This window comes from Citrus clementina, unplaced genomic scaffold (assembly GCF_000493195.1).
Source record: "Citrus clementina cultivar Clemenules unplaced genomic scaffold, Citrus_clementina_v1.0 scaffold_3, whole genome shotgun sequence".
Taxonomy (NCBI): domain Eukaryota; kingdom Viridiplantae; phylum Streptophyta; class Magnoliopsida; order Sapindales; family Rutaceae; genus Citrus; species Citrus x clementina.
The window spans coordinates 38,263,321-38,274,011 of record NW_006262339.1 but is presented as its reverse complement, the minus strand read 5'-3'; the positions used below and the strand labels follow the sequence as shown (position 1 = coordinate 38,274,011).

The window sequence follows — 10,691 nt, the reverse complement described above, 5'->3', positions numbered from 1 at the left end:
TTCAGTAGGGCTGACAAATCTTCTCTAAATGACCCCAATGAAGTGCCCAAACTCCGGAAGACAACAGACTTTCTTGCTTCTTAATTTGTTTCTGATTGCTTAGCGGTGCAATCCTCATTATTTATACTGAAAGTAGGGCTCTGTATACACGTCAATAATTCATATATGCATTTCAGAAATAGCCAGCCATTTTGGCAAAGGGGACCATAGAATGCTGGGTAGGTAAGATCAAGTTTTGAGAATCAATTTTTTGGCCTGTGCCGATAATGTTTGCCCCTGCCTTTTGCGCTTATTATTCCTTGTGTCCAATCTAGTATCCAATTGCATCCAGGTTCACTATTCTGGTGGATGTTTGACTGATTATTTTTGCAATGTTACGATATATTTACAACTTTCTCAGGATTACTTATTTTTCAGGCATATTATCGCCAACAACATCACCAAAACGAAAGACATAGAAGGAATGGAGTAGTACAGGCAAATGGTTGTTACTAGTTTCTGTTATAATTCCTGAAATTAGGATGAGGAATTAATTACCAGTTTCAAGAATTAAAAAATTATTGCACGAAGAAACCATGTGATTAGCGAGGTTAGAACACCAGAAGTTTGCTTCAATTATCACCCAGAACAAACACAAAATTTCATTTAACATCTTGAGCGCAAAAAAATTGGACAGTCATACTGCTCCTCCTGCTGTGTGGAAGTGAAGGCTATAATGTCAGGATCTTGTTGACAAAGTTTCATATCATTTTCATCCAGGCATGTCCTTGATTCAATTCCATCCCCAACGTTAGTACCAATCAGCACAATCATCTCAACTTGCGATTGAACATGGCTATCTCTAACAGCCTTTCCCCAGCTAAAATTCGGATAAAATGGCATCTCTTGTGAAAAAATAAGCATCTAATCCACCTCTTTCGAATTCTTCGCCAGCTTCTCTACAGGAATAGTTCACCATCAAGAAAAGATCATCTCCCTTATCTATTTTCCCACATTCGTTAATAGTTTTTGTTGTAGCATCACCAACCAAAGATACAAATCCTGAAGCTGAATGCTCTTGCTCATTTCCTGAAAAAACCTGATGAAAATCGGCTTGATCGGGTTCCCGTAACAATCATCTGATATCGGCAAAAGAGTCCTCCCCCTCAGATTTAGCATGTGAGCGATGAGAGACGGCCTTAATCTCCCATGTTTAAGAGCTTTCCATATAACTGTTGTCACGAACTGCAGCCGAGAAGGCAAACGCTTTAGCCCTTTATTATCCGCATTTGTCCAGAGACTGGATATTCCCAGACGATAGAAAACAAACGTCTTTGATGCAGTCTTCAATCCTGGTTTCCGAGGAAGCACGTACATGCTTTCAGGCACTATTTCTCTTGTGGGTAAAAGCATAGCCAAACTGAAACTGAGTTCAATATTATCCACTCTATGAATCCCAATTCGGCTAGCTTTAGCCCGTTCATCTGAGAATTTATGCAATACAGTTGCATCAACAATCCTATGTGAAATGCACAAGCCAATAACCATTCCACCGCAAACGAACATGTTGCATTGAATTGCTAGTAATGGACTAGTGATTGACTCCGTTTGATAAGGAATAAAATCGATTAGCTGCTTGCTATCAACATTTCTGTCAAGAAATGGAGCTAGAGAGCTAGCTGCTTTGGCTTCTAGATATTCGAACCCAAGATCATTACGATCAATTGAGGGATTCTCCTTAATATACCTTCCAGCTAAATGATAAAACAGGGTTAATATTTCTGATAGAAACTTCTCCAACTGCTTACTTCTTCCTGGAATTTTGGCTCTCCTTCCATTTGTGTTTTCAGCTTGGTAACAAAAGATTTCGGAGACATATAATGGAGGATGAAACTGGTCAATTGGATGAGATTCTCAAGCAGCGAAGCTTATGAGGAGTTGGTGTTGCTGATTTTATCATCTTCTTGGAAATGATTTGAAGAGGAATAGTTTGAGGCCTAGAAGAATTTGAGGTTGCATTTTTACTCTTTGTTTCTGAAATTTGTATGCCAAATGCTGGTTTAGGCATAAAACGGTATCCAAGTTATATGAAAGTTAACCTTGCATGTATAAATTAATAAATACTAATATATCCCAAATGATAGTCAAATTGATTGGCCTCTAGCCATGGAAACAAAAGGATAAGGATTTGAATGTAAGTGAATAAGATAGGGTGGAGATTATGGCTACAAAAAAAGATTTAAAATGGAATTTGGATCCAATATTAAGTTTACACCTTATTCTTTTACAATATTACGTTAGGTGTGTGTATATTATAGTATATGGGTGCATTTAGTACACGATATTGTATTACATTAATTGCATTGCATTATGACATATTACATTAATTTGTATTAAGTTATAATGCAATTAAGTTACAATGCAATATTATGCTTGTTGCAACATAAATTGTAGTATATGTTCTAATTTTTTTTATCATTAGTTATATCACTATTAATTTTAAATTAATATTATTCATATTATTAGTAGTTAAAAGTATTTATTACTAGCTATATTAAATTATTTAAAAATAATTAATTCTAATATCTAATTTATTGTAATATAATTAAATAATGTAATATTATATTATATTTTTATTTTAATATATTACTTAAGTATTCATTATTAGTTATATTAAATTGTTAAATAACAATCAATTTTATATATTAATTATTATAATATAATTAAATAATACAATATTTAGTTATATTTTTATATGATAAAATAGAAATTAATATCATATAATATCATTTTAAATTAAAAAATTATATTTATTTATTATTATAATAAAGAAAAAAAACTAAGTGGCTAATTGCCACATAAGCTAAACCCGACTGAAGAGTGGAGTTTTGCTACACCAAACATGAGATTGCATTGCACTAATGTTATGATGGACGCCAAACACCCCCTATATACATTTACTATTTATGATCACATTATTTTACTCCTACAAAATATCAAACAAATGAAAAATAACTATTAAAACTTTTGAAACTTTTGGCGGAAGATATTGGAAGCAGTGTCATTTTTGACCAAATGCCGGACTAGTCACAAGTAAGCAGAGTGATTCGTTTTATGGTAGAAAACTAGAAATGCTGCTATGAACAATTTCAACTTGCCTATATATATATATATATAGAGAGAGAGAGAGAGAGAGAGAGAGATTGTAGCAATTCAAAAGGAAAGGGAAAAAATAAAAGAAAAAGAAAAAAAAAGGATACAACTGTAATGTCAGGTGGCAACCAGAGTTCCCCCAAACACTTCAGTAGGGTGACGACTTTTCTCTGAATGACCCCAATGAAGTGCTCGGAGGAACTCCAGGAACCAACTGACTCTTTTGCCTCTTAATTGGTTTCTGATTATGTAGTGGTGCAGTCCTCGTTATTTATAGTGAAGCGAGGGTTCTGTATACACACATGTTACTGATTCATGTGCTGTTCAGAAACTGCCAGCCACGCGTGGCTTTGGCAAAGGGGACCATAGAACTTTGAAGATAACTGGATGAGACAAATACTTACACTCAAGCGAAAGTTAATGATATGTGTATCTAGTCAGAATGCTGGGTAGGTAAGATCAAGTTCTGAGAATCAATTTTTTTGGTCTGTGCCGATGATTTTTGCCCATGCCTTTTGCACACATTTGTTTCTTATTCCTTGTGCCCAATCTAGTATTCAATTGCGTCCAGATTCAATATTATAACTTTCACAGGACTACTTATTCTTCATGCATATTATTACTGGCAACATCGCTAAAAAGAAAGAAATAAAAGGGACGGAGTAGCACAGACAAGTGATCATCATAGTTTCTGTTACAAATCCCGAAACTACAAGTTCCTCTCCTTTTCGAGAAAAAAACTTATGAATACCAACCTGACTCAATGAGAATGTCATATATATATATATATATATATATATATGGTCCAACTAATTAACATCTGGCAATAAAAAGCGGGAGTATAATTTTATATCCTGCTCTCATCCTGACTTGAAGTTGAGACATAATAAAATTTCCTGAATCTCGTCCCATTAGAAATGAATCCCATCCCAAATGAAAAAGAATGAGAACTCTCTCTTAATTTTGTTTTTTCTCCTAGCCTCTTCTAGTTTAATGAATGTTCAAGATTGAATTGTAAATTTTGATGTTGACAATCAAGTCAATATTTTTCATTAGGTTCGGAAAATTTTGATGTTCAAGTTTGACAATCAAACTAATGAAGGAATCCACTCTCAAATACATTGATAATAAATCAATGCTATTTACTCAAATTCTTTAAGCAACCTTGTCCCAATAAACCATTAAGGCTAAGAAAAAGAAAATGAACACTTCAGATCTAGTTATCATTTGGATGCTATACAAGACACATCAAACTCAACAAGTACTAACAGAACACTGGAAATAATTTTATAACTTCCTCTAGGATCAACCCAATGCCCTAAACTCTTGGCATTTTTTAGCACAACTGCACAAAGAAGGGCTCGAAAAACTGTACAATGAGACCCTAATTTCTTCTGTGAACCTGGTGCTCCAAAAAACGGAGCAAAATTATACAAGTTTTACAATGAATACCCCCAATTATTTCCATTTGATGATTCTGAAAGAACACCTAAAAAGCTAAGAAAAAGTCAGCATGAGATTTCTAAGCCAATCCTAAAACATAATACTGACTGCTTTACGCAACAGAAGTCCCTATACCAGTTTGGTTTAGTTTTCCAACAAAATGGGAAGAACTAAAACTGCAGATACTATGTACAGCTCTTCTGCTCTTCGTCTTCTATGTTCTTCACACTGTCAACTACGTGTTGGATCTTCTTTGCCAAACTCTCATTGTGCTCCTCAATTTGCTCAACTATCAATTCCAGATGCCTTTTATAATTTGCAGCCCTCTTTTTCTCAAGTGCCAGCTGCTGTGATAGTTCTCGAATCTTATCGTGCTCATTCTACAAAAAATAGATTAAAAGAAGTTAGTTGCAATAAGAACCTGGGTTCTGTCAATAATTTTAATGACTTCAAGACAAAAGTCATGTCCCAAGAATATAATCATTCTACACAGCTATATTATCTGTCACTATTAATAGAAGTTCATCAAGTTTCCAATACCATTGGCTGATTTTCCGCTGAATATTTTGTAATTAACGTCAGAGAAATCTGGCCAACTTTGTGGCTCTAAAACTTCAAGTGCAACGAGAAAATGAAATAAAAAACTTCCGGAGTTTGACTACGTAACTAAATTGATACACACTACACACTTAAATTAACACACCAGAAAAGCTACACATGTTAAATTTCACATTAATAGGATTCTGAACCTGTCAACTCATTTTAGGATTATATAATGCTACTAGGTCTCTTCAAAGTCTTCATGGTTGATGATTCACATGAACCATTTTAGTCACCAAGATTAGAGTCTTAGAAGGGAGGGAGAGTGAGACAGAGAAATGAAGACCACACCAGTTATTACAACTTCATAATAATAAATATGATTGTACCGTGGGGAAAGAACTCATATAAACAAAGAATATATTACACAAAATACATTGCTTTAAAACTCCAATGCCATGTTACAAAAGATACACTTGATAAGATACCAGCAAGGAATCAAATGGATGCAGTAACAAAAAACCATGAAAATAAAGTAACTGTTTGAATCCCAAAGGGACACCCAGAGAATCCTAATGTAAGAGATATACAGTGTAGTTGCAAAAAAGAAATGTAAGTACAACGTAAGGGTCAATAGACCACCTAATAGCACCACAAGGAATATGACCTGTCTAACCGAGAAAGAGAGGTGCGATTTATTTAACTAAATTCCAAAGAAACCTACAAGAGAACAATAAACTGAAGTCCGAAAACCCACAGCACCACGACGGGGTTAAATATGCCAAATGCTACATATATACAAAGTGCTTGTATAATGGTAATTATTGCAAAAACGTCAAGGACTAACAGAAACCAATAGAACCATGCAAATAGGGATTGAACAATGGTTGTATGAGAAGAGGCAGGTGCCTCTTCTCAATTTTCATTTCCACTAAATGTCTAATGGATGCAGCGGATATGGTATTATATTTTGCAACTTTTCCCCTCCTCAATTTCTTGTCTATGTTTACACAAATCATTGAGTCTCGTATTGCCCCCATATTCTCAGAGAAACAAGTCATGGGTTCAACTAATGTGTATCCACATGCTTATAAATAAAAACATTTAAGTAGCAAATGTAATCTTATCATATAAACAAGTCAAATCAATCAACTAATCAACATGTTTATCTTATTCAGTTAGATCATATTTGATACCCGCCAGTTTTTAACTTTTTAAACATTTGCTCTTAATAAACACATCAACATTATCCATAAACTGTTTATCTATCTCTATCATATATCTTATTGCATTATTTTTCCTCTTCAACACCCACCCCAACCCTTTTTTTTTCAGTTAAAATTTTTTTAGCCCCTTCAGAAAGGAATTTCTCTAGCTTCATCCCTGCATGCAAGAACCTAATCCAGCAGTACACAAGCACCAACAGATATGCAATGATGACTACCTAGGTCCATATTTCAATGTATAGTCATCTTTTTCTTGGTTCCTTCAAAATGTTTCAGGGTAAATTGGAGAAATTAGAATGGCAAATCTATCTGGCGAAAGAGTCTGTGGCAACTGAATCTACCACCGCTCTAAAGTTTATAGATGAGACACCATAAAATCTCAAGCAATCCATAAAAATACTACAAGATATTTTTTATACTCAATCTCACTCCCACTGATATGGGATTGAAGTTCAATTAAGAGTATAAGCATCATAATACTCATGTATAAGTTCCATTCTAATATAATGCAGTTAATAATAATGTAATAATTTCCCGGATTTAATGTTACGTGCATAACAGTGATTTACAAATCGGCCATCAATACAAGAAAGTATATCAGCAATCTGATAAAGGCATCCAAAGTTTATATAGCACCTTCCCTCCATCTTAAGTCATCTTCCCTTTAGATGATAAGCAACACCCAAAGACTGAACCATTTTTATTTAGCCTAAAGTTGCATAGAACCAAAATGTCTAGCATCAAATATAGCCTATGCTCTCAAAAGTCCAGGACTCACAATATTACCTTCCCACTAAAAGAAAATATTCTATTGCACACACATAAACAACTAAGTTAAACAAGATTCTATTGTTTCTCATAAACATTACCAATGATAACTTGGTTTCTAGAAATTATATATGCAAAATGTCTTGAGGGCTACAACTGCTAACAGGTATAGATGAAAAGAGCAAAAACTAACCGGATATTGATCATAAATGCAGTCTTTTCGACCTTTACCAGGAGTCAGGGGATGAGTGTGCTCCTTCACAAACTTCGTAACGACCCATTGACCAGAATTTACTTTCCTCACCAAAATCATTGCCCTGCAACCAACCCTTGTCTCAGCCCTTTGTCTTACAATCTTCTCACGTTTGTCAGGCAGTCTGTAACCCTCTTTGTTACAAACAAGTGCACGGCCAATAGCAGATCCATCACGCCTTGATCGAGAGAGCTTGCTTACCCGGATGACAAATCCTACACGTGTAGCATAGGCATTATAAAATGCATGAGCAGCTGCTTCAGATTCAAACTGCTGTCCCACATACGGCTCATCTGCCTGAACTGACGCTACAGATGGTATCCCCTCTGGGATTGTTTCCAGCGCCAAAGAATCTGGATCCACTTTATTGTCTTGATCTTGATGCAATGTTACTTCAACAGAAGTTCTATAAATTTCATCTTCATTCCCCACCCTATCGCCCACGTCAACAGAATTTCCCACCAATTCACCATTTACATTGCTGTCAATCCTGTAATCCACTGTAATAACAACCAAATTTATTATCATATTCAAACCCACATGGTTAATATTAACTATAACACAAAATTAGCATCCCTCTCTTCATTGGTAAAAAACAAAAGGAAAAATGGAAATTGCATAAGCAAACTCTAACGTCCTATTTTTTACTTTCAAGCCCAAACGTGGAAGATATAAAGCTCAAATTGACAGGGTATAACACTTGTAAGAGTCTCACCACAGTTGCTATCTATTTTTATTTCTTCTTTTTTCTTTTTTCTTTTCTCTTTTTTTAATTTTTTTAGTTAATTGAACTTTGCAACATTAAAAGAAAATAAAAGCTGAGATCTTTGTCACCCATATTCTCTTCCACTCGTTCCCTTTAACCAAATAAAGCAGCTCATTATATTGAAATTTATGAACCCCCAAACACATTGAAATCAGAAAATTTTAAATACTTAAACATTTTTGGCTGCTCACAAACAGCTATCAGATAAAGCAAACTCCTTATTTAATTACAAATAAATCCAAGAAAATTAAAACTGAATAAAAATCTTTCAGTCTTAACTTCATTGTCAATCCCCATTAAAAAAAAAAATCCAAATAGCCCCCCCAAAAAAAAAAAAAAAAAAAATCTTTATACTTCTTAGAAGAACTATAAATTTGCTTATCATTGGTAAAAAATCTTTATACTTCATTGGTAAAAAATCTTTATACTTCTTAAATTTGCTTCTCATTTTCTTTTTGGGCAGTTCCTTGGCAACCAAACAAGTCCAAACTCAATTGTTCTTGATAGCCACATGAAATTCTTCATTTAAAAAAAAAAAAAAAGAAGTCCGATTTCTAATTTATTTTTTAAAAATTAAAGATATTCTAACTTAACATTTTTACAGTCACTCACAGATTATCTACATCTAAAAAAAATATCAAATTCATTAATTGTAAACTAAAAACAAATAAAATAAAACAAATCGCTCTGTATTATATCAAAAATTAAATTAAATTATAAAAAACCTTAACCATAATCAATAAAAGGAAAGTAAACATAAATACAGAATAAAAAGCTTTTTTTTTAAAAAAAAAAAAAAAACTTACTTGAAAATTTTGTTGCTTATCAAGCTCGACGATCAAATTTGGTTCGCCGATAGGGGAAAAAAATGAGGTGAGGGTTCAGGGCAACCCATTATAGGGACGCGGGGGTAGGGTGACATGGCGCAACATGATTCGTTTAAAAACAATAGAAGTCAACTTTTTAACTGGATTTAATATATTATTGACACGTCGTCAGCGATATGGAAAATTGGAAACCGTCTCGTCAAGTGACTGCTTTAAAATGATCCGGTTTATTGTTTGACCCGTTTACTGAACCCGGACCGGTTCAGCTTGAGCGTTACGATTATCAAATCAACGTCACGAGAAGTACGCAAGCTGTGGGACCCAACTTTTGGCGTTTGTCCACCGTATTTGTCCCGCTTTGAGCGTTGAATAATGAAGAGCTGGTTAATTTTTTTTTTCTTTTTTCTATTATTAATTTTTTAACTAATTAATTGTTTTTAAATATCAAATAAAGGTCGAGCCGTCAGTCGCTGCCATAACATGAGTGAGGGTAGCGGTTCAATTTCCTTCCCCGGCAGTTCGATCGGATGAAGGCAGACTTTTCTTATAGTATGAAATAAATATTCTCTTAATAGTGGAAGTAGAAATTTAGATTATATCATAAGATTAGAAATAATAATTTTTTCTGCAATTATTCATCTATTAAAATTCACTTACTGTGGATAATTTTGTAGAATAATAAGCCATTTTGGTAATACAAATCAAAATTGAATGTCAAGTAATAGACGAATTTGGTAAATAAGAAAAATCCGATGGATATCCGTGTAAGTATCCACTAACAGGATTAATATTTTTTATTTTTTAAATTACTTAATTTTTAATATTTAACCATGTAATATTCAAAATAAAACTAATATTACAGAAGCAAAATTATATACTTGAAGCACAATTGTAGCACAGCTGGAACATGATGTTGCTCCCGGTTACTTGATGGCTCATTTACCTCCACAATTAGCCTTCAGTCTGTCACCGAATTTGTATGATTCTTTCCATCCCAGTTTGTGTCGCAATTATGTTCTCTCCATTTCGGGTTTGCGGGATTATGTATATATCTAACGCTCTGCCATTCTAATAGTACTCAAAGAGGGCAGGTGACGGCAGTAAGCTTTGTAGCCTTGTTCGGTTAAATAATCGATGTCTTAGACCTAATTCTCATTAAAATTACTTAAGATGGACTCGCATATTTAGTACTTAAATTGAAAATTTTATGTTGGATTAATAAATTTTATGTATTTGTTTTAATATTTAAATTTTAAACTCACGTTTACTCGATAGAAATTAGAATGGAGTATTTTATGTGTATTATTAGGCAAATTTTATAAATTTATAATTTGAATATTGTAATTTACATTTTTAAGTTTGGGATCCTATCATTGAATATTACTGCTGGCTTGGTAATTGCTCAAATTTCCTGTAGACTTTTTTTTTTCTTTTTAAATGAAATCCGTTTTGGGCATGGCGCGTTTGATAATTTACTTGTTTTACAAGTGTGGGTATGGTATTGGCAAACATGCACCTTACCCTACTTATTTTGCATGTGGTGAGTAATTAAGTAAAGTAATTTATTTATTTCCTACATATGATTTTATATTTGGTTAAAGTTAATCATACCAGATTTCTGAATGTAAATATAAGTACATTTTGATAATTATGTATACATATCAATATTTTAAAAAAATCAAATAAAACAATCACACAAATGACACTAGTTAAAAAAAAAAAAAAAGAGAAATGTT

At 33.4% G+C, this 10,691-nt stretch overlaps 2 protein-coding genes across 2 annotated transcripts; both read right to left on the bottom strand.

Annotated features, from left to right (window-relative positions):
* Nucleotides 1-645: 645 nt before the first annotated feature.
* LOC18046809 (acetyl-CoA-benzylalcohol acetyltransferase) lies at nt 646-1,527 on the bottom strand. The gene is made up of 2 exons (XM_006442948.2): nt 1,028-1,527; nt 646-859 (listed from the first exon to the last, which is right to left on the bottom strand). Exons 1-2 carry the CDS (start codon nt 1,525-1,527, stop codon nt 646-648), a joined length of 714 nt encoding a protein of 237 aa, XP_006443011.2.
* Nucleotides 1,528-4,307: 2,780 nt separating this feature from the next.
* LOC18046808 (protein FAR1-RELATED SEQUENCE 6) lies at nt 4,308-8,987 on the bottom strand. The gene is made up of 3 exons (XM_006442947.2): nt 8,935-8,987; nt 7,303-7,862; nt 4,308-4,955 (listed from the first exon to the last, which is right to left on the bottom strand). Coding segments are annotated over exons 1-3 (756 nt in total). The 5' UTR covers nt 8,936-8,987; the 3' UTR covers nt 4,308-4,760.
* Between the last annotated feature and the right edge of the window lie 1,704 nt (nt 8,988-10,691).

What these genes read in the sequence shown, in the direction of transcription:
- LOC18046809 (XM_006442948.2), bottom strand. Translation starts at nt 1,527, where the DNA reads ATGGTTATTGGCTTGTGCATTTCACATAGGATTGTTGATGCAACTGTA. An exon ending in CTTCAGGATTTGTATCTTTG is followed by an intron (nt 860 to 1,027) that starts GTTGGTGATGCT and finishes TCCGAATTTTAG; the next exon opens with CTGGGGAAAGGCTGTTAGAG.
- LOC18046808 (XM_006442947.2), bottom strand. An exon ending in GCATTTATGATCAATATCCG is followed by an intron (nt 4,956 to 7,302) that starts GTTAGTTTTTGC and finishes TATTTTTTGTAG; the next exon opens with AATGAGCACGATAAGATTCG.